Genomic DNA, 26009 nt, shown 5'->3' on the forward strand with positions numbered 1-26009 from the left:
ATGGACTCGCTCGCTCAGACCAGGCTGCTGCACGACGCGCGGAGCGACATGGAGAGAGCAGAGGAGGAGAAACACGCCAACGAGAGGTTGTCCCACCAAAACACAATATGGAAACAGTTCCAGGCGAAAGCCAAGCCCCTTCTCAGCCCTAAAGTGGGCATCAAGGACCCCGGCTCCAAGAGGGAACGAGCGATGTGGGCATTCAGAAAGAAGAAAAGTGGGGACCACAATGATCTGGACAGAGGCATGTCCTGCTCCCAGCCGGACCTCGTGTTCTCCCCGGCGGACGGGGACGCGAGAGACCCGCGGCTCTGCGGCAAAATCGAGCTCAACTCCGGCCAACTCCGCGCTACCGAGGAAAGGTTGCAGGCGGCGGCGCACGAATCCTCCGGAGGCAGCGGCTCCCATAGCCCATGGAAGCCCGGCAGGGTTCGGCCGTGCGAGCCTTCCCATCACAAGAGCTCCTCTCTGGGCTCGGCGTGTCTGGAGAGGCTGATCGAGGCGTCGGTCAGCAGCGGAGGTGAAGCGCTGTCAATGCGAAAGGCGCGGGTGAGTGAGCGAGAAAGAGACAAGATCACGAGCCCTGGTAACAAAACATCAAAGCGCATTGACTGCGTTTTCTGTGCACGCGCTCGATGTGAGCAGCCATGGATGATATTTACTCTTTCGTTCTGTTTTTCGTTGTGAATTTCCAACTATGCACCCAACAGGCGTGCAGCCACGCGAAGTGCTGACTAGCAGAAAAATAAGACACAGGGTCGCACACACTCTCTCGCTGCCTTGGTTTTGACAGCGTCTCGGCATACACACATGCATACTTCGTCATCTTCAGGATGTTCGAGTATTTCATTGCGAATGAACAAATATTTGTTGAGAATAGTTTGAAAAAATACATAATCATTAGCAGCGTCCTGGGTAGTGGAACCGATTTTCTGCATTTGGTGATCGAGTACACACATGAGCCGCTGTCTTCCCGGAATAACATTTTGACACGCGTATCTGTTGATCCAAAGTGGTACTCAAACACACCACCGATTCCTTGGAAGCCTAACCAGCGTTTTCTGATCTCCACCCATTCCTGAACGTGACTCATACTGAGGGAGAAACACAGAGGGAGAGTAGTAGAGGGAGAGGGCGAGATAAAGGGATAGGTAAGGGGGGCATTGGGGGGCATTGGGACGCTGGTCTTTATTTTCAAGTTCATCTTTCAGTCAATTTATAACAATTTATGCTTCACCAACCATATCCTTCAGACGTGCATTATCCATTGAAACTGAAGTTGATTGATTTGGTAAGCTAACATGAGCTTGTTCATCCAATTAAAGGTGCAGTATGTAGAAGGAAGGGGGTGGTACAATGTAGCAACTCCTTCCTTCTACATGCTTCCACTATGTACCAGGTACATAGTGGAACGAACTCGGCATAAATGGAAGATAATATGCATTAGTAGGCTATGTTTTGATTGGTGTATAATCCTATGAAAATAAGAATCGTAATGTTGTCGTTACCTTATGGCGCTTTTCCACCCGTGGGTACGCTTCAGACCCAGCACGCCTCAGCCTGGGGTGGGGTATAGCCCAGCTCAGTTCCGGCTCGCGTTTCCACCGCCGACAGTACCCTCATGGTAGGGCGGGGTTTAAGCCGGACGGCGATAGCCGCAGCAGCTGCGTAAGCATCGTGACCTCATAGGAGCCCGACACAGTGAAGCCCGCTAATAAATCCAAGGAAAATGAAGAACGCGCACAATGGACAAAGAGCAACAATGAAGGACGTCCAAGGAGGACGGCAAACTTTTGCGCGACATTTTCTTCAATAAAAAGCGTGTGCTGCTCGAACTTGCAGGCACCCTTCCAGGCGTCTCAGTACCCCAACGGAGGAGTACTGCGAGACGAATACGGCTCAAAACAGCTCAGTCCGGATCACGCCCACTTTTGGCGGTGGAAACACGACCCGTGCCGCACCTTTGCAGACTGGGGTGGAAATACGCCATCAGAATAATCCCTTTACTACATAGGGAGAGGGCCCTATTCCAGGAGGCCGCCATATTGCCCCGCCGTGTTTCTAGGGTAGCCCAGGATGCACAAGGATGTCGTTTTGTGCTGAGAGTTCTAGGAATGAGGGGGGCGAGTTCTCCCCATGGCTACCACCCATTTGTGATACTTTTCGAGTACCGTCGTTGCTGTGCAGAAGCGTTATAATAAGCCGTGTCATGTGTATGAAATGCACCTCATCACAAAAGTCCCCTTAAGATGGACACCACCAGGCAAAAGAAAACCTAGGAGGCCAAAAACCACCTGGCGCAGAACTGTGACACAAAGAGCTGGAACAGATGAACCTGTCATGGGGAGAGGCCCAACATGATGCCAGGGACCCAATGCAATATAGAGGACTCATTGAAGCCTTATGTCCCACGAAGAGGAATGATGATGATGATGTTGAGATGCGCCACATACTTTGGGGTTAAACTATCCAGGATTTAACTAACCTCTCTCGGACGTCGACATCAAAATCCCTCACTAGCCACACAAAGCTCAACACATCTTTACACTCTGTGGCGTTATACATAAGCGTCCGAGAAGCTTAACCCTCTCTCTGATTATGATAAAATGGGTGTGTATTCTTTAATACATCCGTGTTTGTTTGTGAGGTTGTTTCCCTGTTTGATAACTAAAAGTAGGCTCTCACTTTTAACAAAAAAAGTTAGTATCCAAAACGTAACGGTTGCAGTACAACTGCACAGTCTTGCACAACTATCGCAGTGCAAGAAAACATCGTCTTGCAGTGCAGGCCGCAAGACGATCGGCACACTTGACAGATAGGGCTTATCCTAATTTTAGGTCCATAGACGTGGTTCACCAATATGGATGTGAGAAGCAGAATATGTGTAGAGAAACGTAAAAAAAAAAAGAAAAAAGGCTGTTGCAACTGCTTTCCGTGATGCAACCTCACCTCGAGTGGCCTCTGTCACTGGACCTTAGAGCTCTCTTAAAAATGAGCAAAAGATTGGCATGCAAAATCGTGTCGTAAAACCAGTGTAGAAAGCCACTTTTTCCAACGCTCGACTGACTCGTTTTGGGTATGCGAATGAACGACAAGCAGGGCGGCCTACTGCTGCTGTTCTGGGAGTAATGATAGAGGCTTTTAGGCACAAGGGACATAGTTGGTGTTGAGCCCGCACGGTGTCATGTTGCCACCGCTATTCACCTCCACTCCTGCCTGCTGAGAGGGAGGAGCGGAGGGGCCTTTTTATTACATTTCCCCCCCATTTAGGTCTGCTTTTCTGCCCCTGGAGCCACAGTGTTGTGTCTTAGACAAGTGAAGGCATGTCTGGGTGAATGTAGTGTCCCAAGGGATTCTCTGGAAAACAGGTGGAATGCGATGTGTGCCAGGATACAATGACCTGGAGACTGCCTGTGTGTGCGCGTGTGTGTGTATGTGTGTGTTGTGTGTGTTTGAGTGTGTGTGTGCGTGCGTGAGTGCGTGCGTGCACGCGTGTGTGTGTGTGTTTGTGTGTCTGTTTGTTTTACGAGGTATTTTAATATGGACCATGAATGAGAATGCAAAGCTGTTGTCCGGTAACCAGAGCTGTTCCCCCATTTGGTTAGTAAACAACAATCCCACACATCCTCCCTGATACTGAACACCAATCACAACCAAACAACAAACATCTACCTTCCCCTCTAAGTAGCTCTCATAGAGCCGTGTTTTATCACCTGGTGTCATGTTAACAAGCCGTTAACATGAGGTTTGAGGCTCTGAACAAACGCTACATGGGACCGTTCTTATCTTACCATGTAACCTGGTGATGATTAACTTAAAGGAGGCCCCTTAAAGCCCCTTTAATTGTCGACCCTTACTGCCATTATCCTTTAACTACATAACTCCTTGAAGATTGAAAAATAACTTCAAACAGCCTTGAAAAGCTGTGTGTTTGGTTCGGCTTAGCTCAGGAGGTAGAGCAGTTGTCTTGTAACCGAAAGGTTGCTAGTTCGATCCCCAGCTCCTCCTAGCTGAGTGTTGATGTGTCCCTGAGCAAGACACTTAACCCTAACTGCTCCTGAAGAGCTGGCTGTCGCCTTGCATGGTTGACTCTGTCGTCGGTGTGTCAATGTGTGTATTAACCGTCGCTTTGGATAAAAGCGTCAGCCACATGCCCTAATTGTTTGTTTATTCTGTCTGTGTGTGCTTGATTTATAACATATGTATATTGCAAAAGCTGACAATATATCCTAAAAAGTTAAGTTAAGCAATCTGGTCAAACCCGGTTGGCTATTGCAAATCCGAAATGTGGTGGTGATCAGAATAGATTTAGTCATCCGTTGTTTTTATAGTCAATACGAGACAAATCATCACAAGCTGATTATTTGTGTGTGGTTTGTTCTGTCAATATCCTGGTGAGTGTTGTTATTGGCTCCAGCATCTGCCCAGCCGTGTTTATAGGAAAGCACCCTCACACCCCTGGCCTTCATGCTTGTCTCTTACCTACCTCTCTCTTTACCTGTCTCTCTTTACCTGTCTCTTTCTTGTACCAGTCTCTCCTTAACTGTCTCTCTCTTCGCCTGTCTAACTTCTTACTTGTCTCTCGTAACACATCACTGTCTTTACCTGTCTGTCCTAACTTGAATCTTCATCTTGCCTCTTCCCACCTGTCACTTCCCACCTGCCTCTGTTCTCGCCTGTCTCCCTATTGAACCTATCTCTCTTTCTTTCCTGTCTCTCTCCCGCTACCCTGAGCAGCAGTAGGAGGGAGACTTTCAGATGAAGCTGTGGTGGTGTTATGACTGAATTGGGGAGGGCTTATCATTGGGTCCAGGCAGGACTGATAAAAACAGCAGTTAAAAAGGAGAGAAACGATTTTGCAGCAGTTAAAAAGGAGAGAAACACAAGGCTTTTTCAGACCTCTGACTCTTTGGGGTTGACGGATACATGGTGAGGTTTCTGTCTTCTATTCACCTCTCTTTCAACAGCTTCTCATTACCCAGTCCCAGTAATAACCATGCCCCAACCTCCCTTTACCAGCCATCCTCTCTCCCAAACTCTACTATCCTCTCCTGAACTCTGCTCTCCTCCTTCCTAGGGTTGTACTCCTAAGTCCTCCTGTGTATATATAGTTTGCCGTGGCGTGTCGTGGCTGTAACACCTGACTGTAGTCGCTGAGTCTCTGCAGACATTTCAGGGATTATTCAGAGTTCTTCTTCCTGGTCTCCATGTGTGGTCGTCCGCTATGTGTGAGTTCTCTCTGTCTCTCTCTCTGTCTCTCTCTCTATCTCTCTCTCTCTCTCTCTGTCTCTCTCTCTCTCTCTCTCTCTCTCTCTCTCTCTCTCTCTGTCTTTTATGGAGATCTGTTCTCCAGGCTTTCTGTAGCTAACCTTTTTGTTCTAGAGCCAGAAATATTTGCATTAGAATACGTTGTAACATATAAAAGTAATTGTGTTGTTGCTACTCTGTGCTGGAGTGTGTGTACATTGTCTGATAGGTTGTTATCACAACTGATTGTAGAGGTATACAAATATTTGCATAACTTTTTCCAGATGGAAATAGATACTGGCTAGCTTCTACTTTGCATCTGTGTTACCTCTCTGTTCCCTCTGTACTTTTAGGTGTGATATTTAACAAATCCATGGCCTTGAGTTTGAATCGTGTCGTGATGAATCTTCTTACTTCCCTAAATAACCATCACTTTGAGCCTGTGTTTAAGGCATACTTAGCCTATTTTAGTTTAGCTTAGCTTACCTTATCAGCGACAACCATGCTAATGTGGGAACAAGCTTATTTAAGGTACGTCAACCCGACCACAATCTTAATGTTAAACAAGTGCGCCTTAGTCTATGTTTGACATTAACCTTAAAATGCTAGAATCAACAGGTTTGTGTCTTAAACATTAAACCTTAAACATTGATAACTTGATTTACATTATCCTAACCCTAACTATGTCCGTAGTTTAACGCTGAATCAAACTCTTTGTAACTTAGAAATTAGGCTGACACAAACTATAAGGCAACCCTGTATACCATGCTGATGTTAAGGCTAGCTTTCAGACCTGGCAACAATCCCTGCGGTGACAATCAACTGACTCACTGTTGCCAAGTTACTGTCAGCAGATTGAAAGACACTGTATTGATCTCTTAAAACCTTTAAAAGCATACAAATGAGGGGTCAGGAGGAGTGATAGGGAGGTGAGTTCTCAAAGTGCATGTAAACACAACCATAACGTGCTATATATACACTTAAACCAGCTATCACTATGGCTGATTGGATTGGACCTGATCCACTGATGGCCTCAGCCTCAACCTTTGCTTCCTGATTTAGCACCTCTGTAAGTCTGCAATAGGGCCTTAAGCAGCTTCAAGATTATGACAGAACCTTTGGATGCTATTTTTAAAATCGCCTTATTTAACATTGCCAATTAAGCCAGCCGAGCACGCATAGACACTGGGACGATTAATGAATTTCATTAATTTAGATTTATCATGTCTCTATTTTTATTACCTCTTTAAAGCTAGGGTAGGATATTTACTTGTTGTTCGCATTTTTTGCCACATTTGCCAAAATAAATTACTTATATTAATGAAATCTGTTATGCCGCAGGCCTGTAATAAACAATCCAATCATTTCCAACAAAAGTGATGCCTCCAGTGAAAAAAGTTACATAGTGCAGGTTGAGGGAACCTGTTAAGTGACATTATGGATATATTCAAAGCTAGTAAACTTCATACAAAGTCAACAAACAAAGTCAACAAACAAAGACAGTAAATTGTAAAAGATATCAGATAATACTACTAATAGGTTCCTTTACGAAAATGACTAATTATAACAAATCTCTGAAAATACCAAACAAACATCCTGTTTTTATATCCGTTTGATATTAATCCCTGTGTCATCTGGGAGGTCCTTTGACTAGTGGAACTAGCGAGGAAATATGACGTCAAAGTCTGCTGTCACACACCTGTTGGTGGAGCAGGTGGGCCCTTCAAGGCCACACCTTTTAATAAATACGGACACTCTTATTACAAAGATGCAGAGGATTGTCTGTGCGTCTGCAGGGAAATGCGAGATGAAAGTATCCACACATTGTTGTTGACACTGAGGCTGAGTGGCTGATATTGCTTCTAGCTTGTTTTGACCGACTATTGATTTTCCTTCCGGTCTTGTCTGAATGCTTTATGTCTAAAGTCGGTTAGCCACCCAGGGGAATGCACTGAGGTAGAGGAATATTGCGTACCATTATAAATACATACGTCGTAAACCCTGAATTATTGTTGGAATGTTTTCGTATAACTGTCGCAAAAATAATACTGCGCTAAATCATTCGTTATGATTGTGTGTGTTTTGCACAAGGGTTTTCACTGGCTTATGGTGTAGAGCAATTGTGTGATATTTCTACTGTGGATGAATGGATGAATGTAAACACAATCTCACCTTCATATCTTATACAAAACCACATTAAAACAAATGGATCTAACAAGCTTTATAATCGATAACATTAAGATAAAGCTGTTTATTAAAAGTAAAGCATGCACTGTTGGCCGTAGAAGTGTGTGTGTGTGTGTGTGTGTCTGTTCCTGCCACAGAGCAAAGATGGAACAGAATATTTAATGGGGAAAGTACGGAACAGGGTTGTCACAGTATTCCATTTTCTAATTGCTTCAATGAAATATTTCAGCTATTTTTACGTTGCATCCAAACGATGTGCTCACAACAGCGGTGCGTTCCTATAATCTGATTTTGGATATTGCTGCATATTGCGAAACCACTGTTGCAGAGAGCTGAGGTGCAACTTCTCTCAGCTTGCAAAAGCACAATTCTCAGTGAGGGGGGAAGCTACTCTATCTAACTTCCTGTCAGTGGTGTCCCGGGGGATGGTTAATGCCGTTGATTTAGAAAGTGGTGTTCAAAGCTGGGAACCAGAAGTGGTTTGAGCCCATGAAGAGAGGCAGAACTCATCAGCTCTTCAATAGGGTCATATTTCCAAACAGCACCGGGACTTGAACTGGGACTATTTCAGTGATAGAGTTGGCTAAATGTTTGGTATTCGGAAGGTAAGACAGACTTCTACTATGCTGATTCAGATGTGGCTTGACCCAATTGTAATGTAACTGTATTGTAAAAGTGAGGCTGGTGTTCAGAGAAGAATCTGAATTGAGTGATCATTTGAAAGATGAATACTAGACTCGTATTTTTCCCAGTATCTAACCAATTCACAGAGCGTCTCTTCTCTTCTTTCATGTGGATTGACAGAAATGTATGTTTTAGACTTGAAACGCATGCAGAAATCTGTGATGCCTTCCACAATGAGACGTACAGAAATTATTACATGGAATTAACAAGTACAAATATTATGACCCACTAGTCTTTGGGAAAGACGAGGTAAAATAACAACCATAAAAACAATAATAACAAGACTTTTAAACAAATTATCCTTTTCATAGCTCAACAAGAAAATAAATAGGTGAGCGTTGCTCCTAAGCTAAAAAGAAAAAGAGAAAATAGCAAGCCACTCTCACCTTTATAGTGTCACATCCGGTGCAAGGCAGGAAATGCATGCAGAAAACAAAAAATAAATAAATATTTATACACACTTCTCTCACTTATCTTCTTATTCAGGCTTCTCGGGACACTTTTACTATAACGCTACGGTGTTTGGTTGTGGAAAGCTCTGTCTTGGCAGTGGTTGATGTCAGCGTCTGAGAGAGGGTTAGGCTTCTCTGAACCATTACGGGAATCCACCATAGCCTTACTACTTATAGTAAATGCAACGGTGTGTGGCACATATCCATATGCAACACCTCTCGTTAGTATGATGCTTATACACTATGACGGCACAAGCTTAAAAAGGTTTTTCTGGGGCGGAACGGTGGCTCACCAGGTAGAGAGCGTACCATTAAGGCACAGTCCTTACCGCAGTGACCCAGGTTCGATTCCTGCCCTTGGTCCTTTGCAAAAATATATCTTTCACAAAGTTGACGTAGGTCGTGACTTAAAGGATAGCACGCCCCCATCCATCCTGGAACTCTCAGCACAAAATGGATTACTATAAATCTATAATGTTTAAATTCAAGCTGGAGCAGGGGGTTCACTTACACGTTAAGTGACGTCCTTTGGGGCTGACTGGAGAGCGAAAATGAAATCCACAAACAAAGGCAACGGGTACTCCAGAAAATACATATTTATTAGTTCCAAAAAGCACGACTGGGGAGAAGAAAATGTAATCAGGGGGAAACAAAATGCCACAAACACAAAGGAACGTAACAACAACCAACGTGGGCTTTTCTCTTTTCTCTGTGTTAACTATGTCCTATGGTATACTGTGTGCGTGTGTGAGTATTCCCTAATGCTTATGTCTTCCCTTTTAATTAACTGCAGGCCATGGGTGCATCTGGTCCATTAGCGGCTAACCCCGACCCAGAGGCTCCAAGCCCGGGGATGCATACGCTAGACGTTGAGCTGAGGAGAGGACACAACCTGGCAGCGAGAGACAGAGGAGGTGAGGGCACCCTAAACAAAGGGTGATTTCACTGGTCGGCCAAGTGTTTGCTCCAACTGTGTTGGTTGTTACGTGCTCGCACGCTAATATGCGATCACAATCTTTACATGTCTGGGCTAGAGGAAGTGAAAGCTAGGGTAGGGATTTATCTCAGAAGCGTTTGTATATCCGTTGACATTCTCTTTGCATCTAGACAGAAGATCTGGTAACTGTGTCACCGGGCCTGACTGTCTACCTACCTGCCTGTCCTACATCCCTGTCTGTCTACCTACCGGGATACCTCCGCACACTCTGCCAGGGCACCGATTTGTGCTTGCTTGAAGTCTTCCACAAGGCTAGGCAGACCTATTGCTAAAGCTATTCGTGTGTTTTTGGGGGCGTGGCCTTTGAGGGAGGCCTGAAAGAACGGTGGGGTTATTGTTTTTGTTTTTTTCTATTTGTTGTTTTTTGTTGTTGTTTCTAAAAGCTGCATGGTTCCTTCTGTAGGTACAAGCGACCCCTACGTAAAGTTCAAGCTGAGCGGTAAGGAGGTGTTCAGGAGCAAAATCATCAACAAAAACCTGAACCCTGTGTGGGACGAGAGGACCACTCTGATACTGGACGGTCTGAGCGAGCCTTTGTATATCAAGGTAACACCACAGCGTTTACCCTCCTGACACAACACAACACAACTCACAACCTACCGTCTTTCACAGCTTAGAACAAACTGCTGTATGCCTGTAATTCTCCTCTCCTTTTGTGTAAAGTGTGTAGTGTACATGCTCTTCATGCTTTGTTCACACACACATTTTCTTCTGCTTTCTTGTGGTTGTGCCAACACAACAACTGACTTTTTTTGTGTGCTGAAGGTGTTTGACTTTGATGTTTTGCTGCGTTGAAGGTGTTAGACTATGACTTTGTTGTGTTCAAGGGCTTAGACTGTGATGTCTTTATTGTGTTGAAGGGGTTGGACTAGGATGTTTGGTTGTGTTAAAGGGGTTTGACTATGAAGTCTTTATTGTGTTGCAGGTGTTTGACTATGACTTTGGCCTCCAAGATGACTTCATGGGCTCTGCGTATCTCCCTCTGAACTCTCTGGAGCAGCAGAGGTACCTTCTGTCTTCCTCCTCTCGGGCTTGTAGGGTCAAGGGTCATCCCTGAGGATTTTCAATATGGGGTTTCATCACTCATATCGGGACCCCGAGATTGTTATCTTGATATTGTAATCTAGATGTTGTTGTCTTGATGTTGTTATCTTGATGTCGTTGTCTTAATGTTGTTGTCTTGATGTTGTTATCTTGATGTCTGTGTTGTTATCTTGATGTCTGTGTTGTGGTCTGTGTTGTGGTGACAGAACAGTAGTGGTGACCCTGGAGCTGAAGGACTCCCACTACCCAGACCAGGACCTGGGTTCCCTGGAGCTGTCCGTCACCCTGGGTCCTAAAGACAGCCCTGTGGAAGAGCCCAAAGACTGCAAGGTAATAAGACCCCCCCCCCCCCCCTCTCTGTCTCTCTGAAACACACTGTCCCCAAGACAATTTATACTGGCCCTGGCACAACGTTGTATTTATACGCTTAAATTTTATAATGCAAAAGTATTCTTTTTTAACACATTTGAGATGTACGTTTTTACTGTTCAACGTGACTTTTTACTGGCCCCTGGCTATCGGGCCACTGTTGAACCCTGTAGAACTTGGCATTTCAATAACAATAATAACAAAAACTCTCCTCTTTCGTCCCTCACATTACTAACTTGTTTACAGACCCGACTAAACAAATGACTCCCCACAGCGTAACAGCGTGAAGTGTTGTGTAGGTTGATTATAAGATTGTTTAGAGATTGTGACATGACGATGCCATAACCTTTAAAGCAGCCCAAGGATCTTCCAAGCTATCGATGGAAGCTGTATTTAAACAGAGTGAGTTGTCGTTAGTGTTAGTATTAGCATTAGCAATAGCATGGGTTAGCACTCCCTTAGACCCTGTGACCCTGTTCCTGTGTCTATTCAATTGACATCTTATTTTTAATGTAGTATTATGGTAAACATAATTATCATTGGTATCCGTGTTGCGCAGACATAATACAATCAATATTATTGGAAAGCTTTCCTTGTTGGTATCCTCAACGGTTTCCCATTAGGAATGTGACTTCAGGTACTTAACTCAATGAAGTACTTATTAAGCTCAACAACAAACCCCTATGGACACTTTCCATAATGGAGGCTCCATTATGTGTCTGAAGGGTTTCATTTGAATGACTTTGATTTTGTCTTTCCATTCTGTATCCTGTAGCCACAGGAAAACAATAGGATGGTGAAAGTGGGGAAGGGAGTATTCCTATCGTTTTCCGTGGTAACTTGATTATAAAACAATTATCAATGCCTCAATATTTGGTTACAAAGAGATATTATTGTGACGGTACGTATACTCAGGCATGGATAGAGAAATAACTTTTATAAATATATGTTTTATGGTCCATTCGGGATAGGGCAGTGTGTTTGGAGAACAGATGGAAAGACATGCAGCATAGGAGTACTGGTGGGAATCGAACCTATGTCACTTTATACAGTATTGACTACAGGGTTAGCTCGCTAGCTGGTCGAGACACTGAGCCGCCCAGAGAAAGAACATTTAGGGCTAAATTCCGGTGGATAAATAATTCACAAATTAACTTGTAAAAAATTCATTCTGAGTTAATATGCTGTCCTGCATCATGAATTTTTACGCTTTTAATTTGAAGGGAAGCTCAGCAGTCATAGGTTCAGTTGAATTCCTCCAATATATAATATTCAATGTATTTATATCCAGACCATGCTGCTCAGAAGGTCTTGGAAACGGTCCACAAAGGTAAATAGCTCATTTTTAAGTGGAACACATCCTAATATTAACATTTAATCACAAACTTGTCCCTCCTCGTTGCAGTGCATTGTACCTTAATGGTCCCTTTTGATCAAAAAAAAATCTGTCTTGTTTACTGCTGTGCTGTGTTGTGGCTTCTTGTGACATTCTTGTGTCATTTTTGCGTATTTTGTTGTGTTTGTCGTCTACCACTCGTTACCATTCTCTCCCCTTGTGTTTGCACACTCAACGCGTGTGTTCCTGTGATCTGTGGGCTGTGATCTGTGATCTGTGATCGTGTGAGTGATTCTGGTGGCGGTGCACCCAGAGTGAAATAGGACGGATCATGAATAAGTGATGGCTTTGATACATGGTGTCGGTCTCCAGACACGCAAATCCTCTAGTCTAGATTTTTGACCATTAGACCCTCCCCGTGTGCGTGCACTCTAGACCCACCCTGTACCCCCATCAGCCCTGCCTGTTCCCCCAACCACCAGAAGATACCTTATCCTGTGGCTTTAAATATTTGTTTAAATATTTACTTTCTGTTTAGATCAATGTATTTTTTGTTTGCTATGTTAAACCACTGTAACTTTTTTTGTATAAGTTGAACGGTCATAAGCACTTAAATCGTGTGTGTGTGTTTGTGTATGTGTATGCCTGTGTGTGTGTGTGTATATGTGCGTGTGTCTGTCTGTCTGTGCTTATGTGCCTGTGTGAGTGGGCTTGTGTGTCTGTGTGTGTGTGTGTGTGTGTGTGTGTGTGTGGTTGTGTATCTGTGCATGTGTGTGCGTGTGTGTGTCTTTGTATGCGTGCCTCTGCGTGTGAGTGTATGCCTGTATGTCTGCGTCTGCGTCTGCGTGTGTGTGTGTGTGTGTGTGTGTGTGTGTGTGTCACAGCAGCAGCAGTCCATGCGTCTCTCGGAGGTCCACCGGAAGTCCCAGCTGTGGCGGGGCATCGTCAGCATCGCCCTGATCGAGGGTCGCGACCTCGTCCCCATGGACCCCAACGGCCTGAGCGACCCCTACGTCAAGTTCCGCCTGGGCTCCCAGAAGTACCGCAGCAAGGTGCCTTGCCCCTGGGCTCTTCAGCACTACCGTTCACCATCTAGTCACCAGGCAGACACGTTCATCCACCTGAAGTGAATTCAGATGCATGTTGTTGAGGAGCAGGTAGGGGTTAGGTGGGGGGTTCTTGCTCAGACATCGGGAATTGAACCCACAACCTTCCGGCTTGGATTCAAAACACGCCAACCCACTACCATCCTGAACATCCTGGCCATCCATGGGTATCACGAGTATGTGTGTGCGATATGTGTGTGTGTGTGTGGTGGGCCACCAGTTTTGCAGGTAGAGCAGGTCCTCAGTGGGTTGCTGGTTTGGATTCTCAGGGTGTCTGGCTAAGTTGGGAGGTTTCCCAGAGGAGCACGTACGACCGCTTAAATGGCTTCTCCACAGGTCGCTCTGTGTAAAGAAGGAGATTTAACTACGACTCGAAAGGAATGTGGTTGCAAACGATTTGATTAATGCCAGACCGTTGAAGCACTTTGTGACCACAGATGTAAGATAGAAACCAGTATTGAGATAACATACATCCCCATGGGGGGATTTCCAGTCTCTGCATTTAACCCTGCGAGGACCACTTGGCTGCCAGGGAACCGACTCGGGAGCCTTGGTTATGGGCCTGTCACGAGTGTTATCCCTCATGATTTCTGGTGTTGGGGATACCCATGTGTACACAAAACAATCTAACTCCACACAGTAATGAGTAGAAAGGCCTCCTGGTGGTAGAGGATGGCATTGAACCCTCATTTCTGTGACCAATACTACTGGTCCTTCACCAGACACTTTTTTATCAAAGCAACTATCATTGCATTCAGATACATGTCCTTAAGGTATATTTCAATATTTTGTTCATATTAAGCCTCATAGCATGATTGCCTTAGTCATATCTTAAGGTTGCTCTTGTATTTAGCGTCAAAAACGCTGAAGTCAAATAGATGACTTAGGCAGATAGTGATTATGAAATGTTAAAAGCACTCAGATTGGCTTAGGATAAAGTGAATCAGCAGTGTTAGGAGAATAGAGTTAGGTTAGATTTCACAATTTTGCCAAAATATGACTTGACAATTATGCTACGAGGCTAACGATATTGTGGCGGTAATATTATGAGGTGATATTAACTGCACTCTGTTTACACATACGCAGACCATTTCCAAGACACTGAGCCCTCAGTGGAGGGAGCAGTTCGACCTTCACCTCTACGAGGAGACGGCGGGGGTGCTGGAGATCTCCGTCTGGGACAAGGACACCGGCAGGCGGGACGACTTCATCGGACGGTCAGTTCCCCTCGCGCTGCCGTGGAGCCATCTGGTTCAGCACCCCTGGTCGTCACATGCAAAAGCTGTCTGGTAGCTCAGGCGACAGAAATGAACAAGCAGGGCTTTACATAAATGCGAGTACTTCACACAGTTTTATATTTAAGATTTGGAGTTTAATAGCCTCCTGCGTCACATGCCTGCCGTGGGCCCAACATCATTCACGGCTGCTCAATTCGTCCATAAAGATAGGCACATGCAGAATATAGTCCGAATCCACTCTCATTTTCTCTCCCATTAGCTCTGACTGACTTTTGCTGGGTGCGGGCCACAAGGCTAATGGCTCTCGCAACTTTTCCCAGAACAAGCCAGGGCCCAGTTTGTCGGTAGCTTTCTAGATTAGTATCTTGATGGGTAATCGAAAAGGAATGGGTACCTGCTAAGAAGGAGGCATCCAACCGATTCTGTAATTCTATTAAATTTAGTATCCGTTCCCCATCAGCCACAGGCTGTCTGGGAAACATTAGCAGAAAAAAATTGTACCGCACTAAATTTAGCTTTCTTAAAAATCTGGTGTTTGGCAGGATAGACGTTTTTAATCAATGATTTTATTGTCAGGCACAATCTGGATTTTATGTTTTCTTCAGTTTTTTTGCCAAGCTGGTAAAAATAAATAAAAGTTTAAAACTGCAGGTGGCGAAAAGTAATGTCCAGGTCACTGTGGTGGATGAATTGTGATATACAAATAAACTTGCCTTGCCTCGCCTTTCAATTTATAATGTCTATAACGGGATCATTACAAGACATTGACCTAACCCAATCATTAAATATTTAAAAGTATATACAGTTTCAAAGTCACATCACTATTAATTAAAATAGAGAAGTAGCTTGTGGCCTCTAACACTACTAGGTAACAATCTTTCATCTTCGGAGAATTAATTACACTGTTAACAACTGGCACTGATAGATTCGCTGTTGAGTTTCGCTGATTCGCTCAGCAAAAAAAAGAAGTATATAACACTACGGATGTAGTTTTGTAGCACAGCCACCAGTAGGCGCCAGAACATTGCTATTGAGCTCTATCTCCATTATGACATCGAATCATATACAGAACTGCGGTCTACTCATCTTCTCAACTGTCATCACTGACGAATTTCCTGCACAGACCTTTGTGTAGCCACCACCCATCCAGTCTCACTTTCGATGACAATGACTGTGCTTTTGAAATGAAAAAGGCCATACTGACCACTGCAGAAATCTTCCAAAACAGCTTTGGGTTGCATGTTATGCTGGTGGACTGGTCGGATAATTATTTTGCCTCAAATTAGATTTGGGTTTCAGTTTTTCAAACACTTCAATCAGAAGTCACTCTCAGCACACACACACACACACACACAGACACACACACACAAAGCTCCAGTCCTCTAGTGTGTGTGTGTGGGCGCCTCCCTCTCTCCAGGTGCCAGCTGGATCTGTCCACGCTGGCCCCGGAGCGCACCCACCGCCTGGAGCTGTCCCTAGAGAACGTCCCCGGGTCGCTGGTGCTCCTGGTCACCCTGACCGCCTCGCTGCACGTCTCCATCGCCGAGATGTCCGTCACGCCACTGGACGACCCCCGGGAGCGCGCCCACATCGCCCAGCACTACGTACGTACCGGGTGGCCGTACGCGTCCGCGGGAACGCACTTTGAGGGTCCCATCTCCCATTAGAACTAGGATTTGGGTTTACTGGAAGACAATAGGCCTAATGTATGTCGTGACATACCTGACATGATCTCTTGTCCTACGTGACATGATGATTTCATGAGATACATGTCATGAGGATTTCATGACTTACGTGACATGAGGATTTCGTGAGATACGTGACATGATGACATCATAACTTACGTGACATGACAATGTCATGACAAACGTGACATGATGATGTCATTAAATACGTGACACAATGATTTCATGAGATACGTGACATGATGTCGTCATGAGATACGTGACGTGATGGTGACATGATGATATCATGATATATGTCACATGACATTCCCATGAGATACGTGACATGACGACAACATGACTTACATGACATGATAGTGTCATGACTGTCATGACGTTACATGACGATGTCATGAGCTACTAACATGACGATGTCATGACATACCTGACACAATGCCATCATGGGGCACGTGACATGTTGATGTCATGACATACGTGACATGACACCATAGTCAGAGGGAAAAACTGTTTTTGCATATTTCAATGAGAGAGACAGAGTTGGACGCTCTGAACACTGCAGGGATCCCTTCATCAATAAAACATGATCGATTTAATTTGGAATTACAACTCGACACAACTCGAGCCCTGGTTGGAACACTATCAACAGCAGGGGGGCGCCGAACACCAAGGGTGTTCAGCACCCCCCTGCCGTTGATAGTGTTTCAACCAGGTGACCACGGTGTGGGGTTATCAACACCCTTACCACCCAGTGGTAAGGGTGCTGAACACCCAGCCCAAAGGTTATGGGTTCATTATGTCCTCAGTCTGAAGGCATCCGTGAGCAAGCAGCCCTCACCCCCCACCGGCTCAACCAATGGCATGGATCTTGTGTTTGAATGGAGAACCACATATATCAGAGATGTCGGATTGGAGCAAAACCAGTGGTGTAAATTGAAAGAGGAGTGAGCTGAAATGTGTTGTGTGAACCGTTTCCAAGGGCTTTCTGAGGTCTTTCTCCAACATGCGGGACGTTGGGATCGTGATGATTAAAGTCATACGAGCTGAAGGACTGATGGCTGCTGATGTGACAGGTACACAGGCACACACACAGGCATACTCGCTGACGAATGCACACAAAAACACATGCACATATTACACGCACACACACTCACACACACATGGTGGCACATAGAAATGCGCGCAAACACACACATTTACACACGCACGCACATACACATACAGACACACACACACACAGGTTAATCTATTAATATAAACTGGTGATCCCTATGGAAGACTTTAACAGTATTAATATGAACTGGTGTTCCCTAGGGAAGACTTTAACCATATTAATATGAGCTGGTGTTCCCTATGAAAGACTTTAACAGTGTTAATATGAACTGGTGTTCCCTAGGGGAGACTCTAACAGTATTAATGTGAACTGGTGTTCCCTAGCTAAGACCCTAACAGTATTAATATGAACTGGTGTTCCCTAGGAAAGACTTTAACAGTATTAATATGAACTGGTGTTCCCTAGGAAAGACTTTAACAGTATTAATATGAATTGGTTTTCCCTAGGGAACGCTTAACATAACTGATATGAACTGGTGTTCCCCATGGAAGACTTTAAAAGTACTAATATGAACTGGTGTTCCCCAGGGAAGAGCGACCCGTTCTGTGTGGTGGAGCTGAACAATGACCGACTTCAGACGCACACCGTTTACAAAAACCTCAACCCTGAGTGGAACAAGGTCTTCACCTTGTGAGTCCCCTTCTTTTGTGTTTATTCTCCCCTACAAGAAATCCATAGTGTTTTTAGGTTTCTGGTTATTATTTGTTGTAAAATTGTATTTGAGCGATGCAACCACTGTGTGGTATTGAACCCTTTAAAGTTATTTACCGCATGCACTTACTATTGTACTACAGCAAACACACAACTATTGCTAGTCCCAAATAACATAACACAACTAGCCGATTGTAAAATTGTAACATCTGATACTTCTATATTTGCACGTATCACAAACACTTGAACATCATTCTGAAGTAGGACCTCTGCTCCGTCCTTCCTGCCAGCAACGTGAAGGACATCCACGCGGTCCTGGAGGTGACCGTTCTGGACGAAGACCGGGACCGGAGCGCCGACTTCCTGGGAAAAGTAGCCATCCCCTTGTTATACGTGAGTTTGCTTTAGATCGATCGATGAATACTTTATTGATCCCCAGGGGAAATTCAAAGTCACAATAGCTTGCACATAACACAGCATACACATACAACATAAACAAAACAAAAAATACATATATATATATATATATATATATATATATAGATATATAAAGAGATATATATATATATATATATATAGATATATATATATATCTATATATATCCACATGGATCTGCACGGACCACCGGAGCTGCTACCCCTGCGACCCAACCCCGGATAAGCGGTTTGACGATGAGGATGAGGATCCACACGGGCAATATGGACGATAAAAAATGCTAAGGTTCTCTTGGAGAATGTGTGTCATGATGGTAGTGCAAATACGTGCGTACAGGCAGCAGTGCAGGGATTACATTTAGAAGCCAGCATTAAATATGGACAATAAAAAGGTATAATGTGAGTAGATTCAAGATTTTAAAAGTGCAAGGATAAAGTCTAAATAAATCCAGTATTAAATATGGAATCAGTAATAATGTAAACAGTCTTTTGAGTTTGTACTTTCTATTTTTTATTTGTCTTCTCATATAATTTTTTATTTTTGCCCCCTACCCTTGAAATCGAGATTGTCGATCTCAAGGGGTTATCCTTCAAATAAAATTGTAAAGCTAATAATTCCATTCATTTTAATGATTTAATTGAAAATATTTGTATTTTGAAAAAGTCAAGAAGAAGAAAAAGACAAGCAATAATAAACAATAAAGCAATATTATGACACAAGTGGCGAGTTACAATTAAGTAATATTTACAAATAAAGAAAAACACAAATGAAAAGAAACTGTCCAACACTTGTTTTACCCAATGTGACTTTCAACACCGTGAGTCTCCCCATGCTTCTGCTCTTACTAAATCCACCAATTATGCTAATCATGCTAACCAAGCTAATGATAATTAGCATTCATGCTAATGCTAACCATGTGTTCTACATTATTCGGGGCTTTTGCATCAGGTCCGTAACGGCGTGCAGAGGGGGTATGTACTCAAGAATAAACACCTGACTGGACCCAAGAAGGGCGTTGTTTACCTTGAGATCGATGTGATCTTCAATACTGTGAGTCTCCCCTTGCTTCTGCTGTTACTAAATCCACCGATCTTCTCAGACTTCATGATAATTACAATGAATTATAACGAATTATAATTCGGTTCTCATTCAAATTCTTCATCATATGTTATCTGTCCTCTTCCCTCAGGTAAAAGCTGCCCTCAAAACGATAGTTCCTGCAGAAAATAAGTATATTGAAGAGGATCCAAAAGTTTCTAAATATGTATGTTCCTATTGTGATAAAGTATCATTTATGCACTCAATTTTACATGACAAATATCAGGCGTGGTTTGTTTGCATCAGCGTGTAAAGAGAAGGTACTTCACACTGAAAGTACACTTCGACCTCGATAGGCGTGAATGGGGTTTGAACCCATGATCTTCTGTTTACGAGACAGACGCCTTACCACTTGGCCACCACGCCGTGTGGAAATACGTTCACCTAGACTCCAAATAACCATATTGTTCCACCCCGCCTACTTATTGTATGTTGTTCGTCTTGTAGGCTTATTATTTATGGTTAGACGTCGATGCAACGCAATGACCACACAGCCGAGAACGTGTTTTGGTTCTTCGCCGGGTTTTCGTTAGTGGACCAATCTCAGCCCTTGCTGCTGCGTCGCCTCGACGCAAGGTTACAATTTTTGGGAGGCGCACGTCAGGCCATTGTGGTGGACGCAAGGAGGGTCCGCAAGGACGTAATGGGTCCGTAAACACCCTTGCGTTGCGTCGACGTGGAGCCATAAACCATCCCGAACGCACCAAAATGCCTCGTTTCCACCGAGCGGTGCGGTTCGGTTCGCTGCGGCTCGGTGTTGTACAGCTCGGTTACGCTAAATCTGGTTCGCGTTTCAAACGCCGACAGTACCCTCATGATAGGGTGGGGATTAAGCCGGATGGCGATAGTCGCGGTGGCTACATAAGCATCGTGACATCATAGCAGCGAAGGAGCGGTTCAGCGCGCTTATTTTGGGACCCTGCCCGAAATCAAACCGAACCGCACCGCTCGTTTGAAACTAAGCATAAACATACACCCTGATTGTACATGCTACACTTAGTTGTGTAGCATCTCATCCTAGCTGTCTTTCTTGTATACGGGAATGGAATTCTAGCGATTGTTAGCGCTTTGCACTTGGTTCTATTAACTTCCTTGCTCTACCAACAGTGATATATTGTTTCACCTTCTTTTGATAAATGTACTTATTGTAAGTTGCTTTGGATAAGAGCGTCTGCCAAATGCCCTTAATATAAATGTAAAAGAAAACTACTCAAAAAAAAAGTCTTCCCTCACTGAACGTGAATTTGATGATGAACAAGCAAACTAAGACAGTGTTGACGTTTGTGGTTGATGTGTGCTCAGCTGCTTCAGCAGAACTTCAACCGGGTGAAGAGGTGCATCATGGTCCTAATCAACATCGGCTCCTACATTAACAGCTGCTTCGAATGGGAGTCTGCCCAGAGGAGCATCTTGTCCTTCCTGGTAACGCAGACACACACGCACCGCACACACATACACACACGGTGTCACACACACACACACACACACACACACACACACACACACACACACACACACACACACACACACACACACACATGGTCATACACAAACACGATCGCACGCACAATGTCCTAATATCTGACTGTGTGTGTGTTTATTTTGGTATCAATGTGTGATTATTATATCAGATCTATTTACAAATGGGAGTGCAGAGTTGTGTAACTGTGTCTCAGATTGTGTACTGAGATTTGTGCATGTTCAAAGGTGTCGTAAATGTCTATTCAGACTATCAGACTTAATCAGACTCATAAATGTGTACAAGCATAGTTCTGCAAACGTGTAGACACATCTGTAAATAAGCACATAGACGTTAATAGCTGAAACGCTGTTGTATTTTTACAACGAAAACAGAAGTGATGTTATCGCTTCCTCCGGCCCCTTTATTGGCTGTCGTTCACAAGTGTCTGTTGTTTGTCTGCACTTTGGGCCCTGCCAGAGATTTGTGGTTTTTTAGATGAAAGGCAGACTGCGATGACGTGGTCGGCCCTGCGTCGGCACAGCTGCGCCCGCACCTCTGCACAGAAGTGACGCTTTAAAGCACGGCACACCCATGGCTGTGCGACCGCACGTACAGAGCGTGTGATGGTATCTGACTCTGTTTGTGTGTTTGTGTGTGTGTGTGTGTGTGTGTCATCCAGGTGTTTGTGCTGGTGGTGTGGAACTTTGAGCTGTACATGCTCCCTCTGTCGTTGTTACTGCTGTTGGTGTGGAACTACGTCTTCTGCTTGAGGGAAACGACAGACACCGTCAGTATAGTGTGTGTGTGTGTGTGTGTGTTCGTGTTTGTTTGTGTGTGTTTGTGCGTGTTGGATCATAAAGAGAGAAACTTGTTCTATTTGCAGTCAATGGAGGCCATGTTTGACTGGGAAGAAGAGGAGGAAGAGGAGAAGGTAACCAGTGGATTGAAATCATCAGCACATTATGTACGCATGTCACAACATAAGTGACATGACTTTGTCATGTCGTGACATAAGCAAAACGACATCATTTCACGACAACTTGACATCATATCGTCACAGCGTGTGTGAAAGGATGTTGTCATGACATACAACACACGCCATCACAACATACACGACAAAACATGCCATGACATGCTATGACATCATCATGACACGAAACGTGACGTGACATCACCATGTCACGACATCGCCGTGTCGCACATGTCCTCCACCCTCAGGACTGTGAGCGTAAGGGCTTCCTGGACAAACTGTACGCCATCCAGGACGTGTTCCTGAGTGTGCAGACCGCCCTGGATGAGGTGGCCTCCTACGGAGAGAGAATCAAGAAGTGGGTATCGCACGCTCTGAACGGGGTCCGCTCCCTTTGGAGTTGATTTCAAAAGTTACCCAGCGGTTTTTTTGTTGTATATTTTGGATTCAGAAGTGACCTATTAACTATTAATCATGAAGTATGTGGGAAATACTTTTGCTATTTTAGTATTTATTATTATTTTACTTTTAATGGGTTTCTCCAAAACACATCTGGATTATTCTTTTGTCATATATTTTGAATGCTTTGATCCATCACTTGACTATGAATTATGCTTGTGCGTTTGGTGCCTTTGCATCTGTGTTATGTTTTGGGTATAATTCTTTGGTGAGTACTCCTAGCAGCTTCTTGGACAGTTACCCCATGTCCTCCCTGCAGCATGGTGTACTGGACAGTGCCCTTCCTCAGCTGGCTGGCCGTCACCGTCCTGTGCGTGGCCATGGTCCTCCTCTACTTCCTGCCCCTCCGGTACCTCGTCCTGGCCTGGGGTAAGACCTCATCCCCATCGTGATCAGAAAATCTTATAAGGCCTTGGGACCGATGTTAACATCTGGAAGAACACTCGCCTCCCTGAAACGTCCTCCCGATCCGGATTGCTCCGTGTAACCATGACAACCGGTTACGCGTCGATTGGCGCCCGGAACGCTCTATCCGGCTGAAGCCTAATGACTCTGCGGCTCTAGCTTTCTTAAAAGATTAAAGGGTATGGGTGATTAAAACATCATGGCCGTCTCTCCTGGTTTCACCAGAACATGACTTTGGCTTAGCGATTCTGCTGAAAAGACAAATGCAAGCAACGGCTTGAATTCAAGCACTTTGGTCTTTTGGAATCAACGCTGTTCAAGTTGTTCTGACAACTTGACATGACATCGTATTGTCACGGCTTCATGTGAAACGATGTCTTCATAACACGCACACGACACAAGCCACAACACACATGTCATGGCATGACATCCTGATACGATGACATACCTGCTATGACATCGTCATAAAATGGATGATAGTTTGGGTGACTGCGGTATGGGTGATTTAAGCACAGGGAAAGCCTGTGGGCAAACATACAGTTGATTTATGTGTTGACTTTATAACTTTACCCCTAGGTGTGAACAAATTCACTAAGAAGTTGCGGAACCCATACTTGATTGACAGCAACGAACTGGTGGACTTCCTCTCCAGAGTTCCGTCCGATGTCCAAGTGGTATGTTTGTATGTTTGTGTGTGTGTTTGCTTGTGTGTGTTTGTGTGTTTGTGTTTGTGAGTGGTACCTTTATAATTTGCATGGTGTTAGGTGTCACGTTAATTCTGGTTAAACTGATTTCTTGTGCAAGTGTGCAATGCTGTGTGTGTGTGTGTGTGTGTGTGTGAGTGTGTGTGTGTGTGTGTGTATGTGTGTGTGTATTTTCATATGAATGAGGGAGAGAGACAGAGATAGAAAGAGAGAGAGTGAGAGAGAGAGAGACAGTGAGAGTGAAATATAACCCTTGTGTCTATGTGCTTTGTATGTTGTGCAGGTCCAGTATCGGGAGCTGAAAGTAGATCCTGGCCAGAGTCCGAACAAAAGGAAAAGAACCAACCCAGGCTAGCTGTGAACACACTGGCCATGGAATGTATGAAATTCTGTACAAAATATTTATTTTTTAATTTTGTTTTTACTTTTTTGAGCAATTTGCTTGTTTTTTGTTTTATTTTGAAGAACTGCACTTTTTTTCCAATCTCATTTTTAAGAAAAGCTGTCCTTTAACTAATGAGAGTGACTGTATATAGTGAAGATCATTGTGGAATAGTTGTCAAATATCAAGAAGAATGCCTACAGAAAGCATGTGTGTTGTTGATTGTTGTTATTATTAATCAAATAATATACTGTCTACATTAGTTTGCAAGCACATAGTTCATTGAGGTAATGGAATGATTGATAGATTGATTGACACATGCCATGCAATGATTAACCCGTTGCACAATACAATATGTGGAGTTGAAATAAGGGCCAGAAAACCTATGGTACTGTAAAAAAGAATGTTGTTTACAATAGTGTAATAATATGTTTACAACAAAGGCTGATCTATGGAAGAAAAAGCCTGATCTGACACAAAGCCATCTGTAGGTCATTCTGATATTTACGTTAAAAAGGTTTTACCCCAAGGTGTGACTTAATTTAGCACGCTTAATCTAAATATTCCTGAATCTAAATGCTCATCCAACAACACGTAGTAAACAACCTTTCAATTTCTACGTATTCTGTTTTATTTTGTTAATGCAATCATAAACAATATTTCTATGCACTTTAGCTGAATATCTACTCTGTTAGTCTCAATGTTACGCATGTACTGACGTCTTCCTTCGCGTATGGCTGCCTCGGTAAGCCTATGGCGTGTATATATATTTCAGCGGAAAGAATGGACCCTATCCGCAGGTCATCAACAGCAGGGAAAAATAACTTCCTGTTCTTGTGATTTATAACATTAGGTCGGTTTTATTTCATGTCTGTCGCCGCACCAACACAGTGTGTATATTAACCAGACTAGGTGTGGCTATACTGGATTACGGCCATACCGAATTGGAACATGCCCATAATTGAGGTTATGAGCTACACCTGTGTTTTTTCTTACGGCGAAAAAGGGCCTGGTTCTTGCATGATGTGCACTCTAAAATGTTATCGGTTGTGGTCTGTGCGTGTCTGTGAACCTACTGTGTATCCAAGTGCATTTATCTGCTAAAGGCTAAACGAGTTTAGCGTCTCTGTGTCTCTGAACTATCCGAATGCATGTGTGTTGAATTCAGAAAAAAGTGAACTCAATCAAACTGTTTCACCAACAGTACTACAATGAACAACATTGAAACAGTCCTAACATTTATCACGAAAAGATTCTTTACTTTATTTGGTTTATTTGGGTTATTTTTGGTTCATTGTTTGTATTATAATTATTATTTTTTGTTTTTTCATATTTGATATGATTGTTTTATTACGAAAATGGTATGCAACCAGATTAACTTTCTTGTAATGTATAGGACATCCATTTGTATACAAGGGCACATTGGTCTATAAAATATATTTATACCCAGATCAACATTGTTGATTGTGTTTGATCAGGAAGCAGATTGCTACAATAGGCTAAATATTAGGCTAGTATGACATAGTTTATAGTAGGATATAGTCAACTCTCTCTCTCTCTCTCTCTCTCTCTCTCTCTCTCTCTCTCTCTCTCTCTCTCTCTCTCTATATATATATATATAGAGGCCTAAGATTAAACTTGTTCTTATAATTTTGTTTATATCTATATACTTTTTTTTTTTTTTACATTTCTACCAATCAATACTACTACTGCTAATGCTACTGCTAATGCTACTTCTACTACTCCTACTCTTAATACTGCTGCTACTACTAATACAGCTACTACTTATTATACTACTATCACTACACCTACTACTACCAATCTTAACACTGCATGCTATGTTCTACTTTTGCTTTAATGTATTTAGAAAGCCTTTTCAACACCTTTTTTGTTGAAGGAAAATAGTCTCTCTTCTCGCTACTTTTGCATGTGTAATTATTATTTGCAATGTCCCTTCTCTCAAATAAACTAAGCTAAACTATTTCT

General features: G+C 43.6%; 1 protein-coding gene across 4 annotated transcripts; it reads left to right on the forward strand.

The window, feature by feature from the left end:
• Positions 1-25624, forward strand: LOC307075026 (multiple C2 and transmembrane domain-containing protein 1-like; the record flags this gene model as incomplete). 4 transcript variants are annotated; one of them, XM_079735513.1, is made up of 20 exons in its annotated part: positions 1-549; positions 9364-9484; positions 9971-10113; positions 10493-10572; positions 10818-10941; positions 13204-13368; positions 14509-14639; positions 16078-16264; positions 17322-17415; positions 17984-18086; positions 18398-18500; positions 19492-19593; positions 19733-19807; positions 20944-21063; positions 21783-21890; positions 21987-22034; positions 22322-22431; positions 22792-22901; positions 23514-23611; positions 23925-25624. In XM_079735513.1, the coding sequence occupies 20 exons, from the start codon at positions 1-3 to the stop codon at positions 23994-23996; spliced, it is 2643 nt and encodes an 880-aa protein (XP_079591639.1). In that variant the 3' UTR covers positions 23997-25624. The 4 variants fall into 4 exon arrangements, with proteins under 4 accessions (XP_079591639.1, XP_079591638.1, XP_079591640.1 ...); XM_079735512.1 differs by having other exon boundaries at positions 13201-13368; positions 23925-25623; XM_079735514.1 differs by lacking the exon at positions 1-549 and adding an exon at positions 5133-5228 and having other exon boundaries at positions 13201-13368; positions 23925-25622.
• Positions 25625-26009: the final 385 nt, after the last annotated feature.

The sequence above is a fragment of the Pollachius pollachius genome, assembly GCF_949987615.1.
Source record: "Pollachius pollachius genome assembly, chromosome: 4".
NCBI lineage: Eukaryota > Metazoa > Chordata > Actinopteri > Gadiformes > Gadidae > Pollachius > Pollachius pollachius.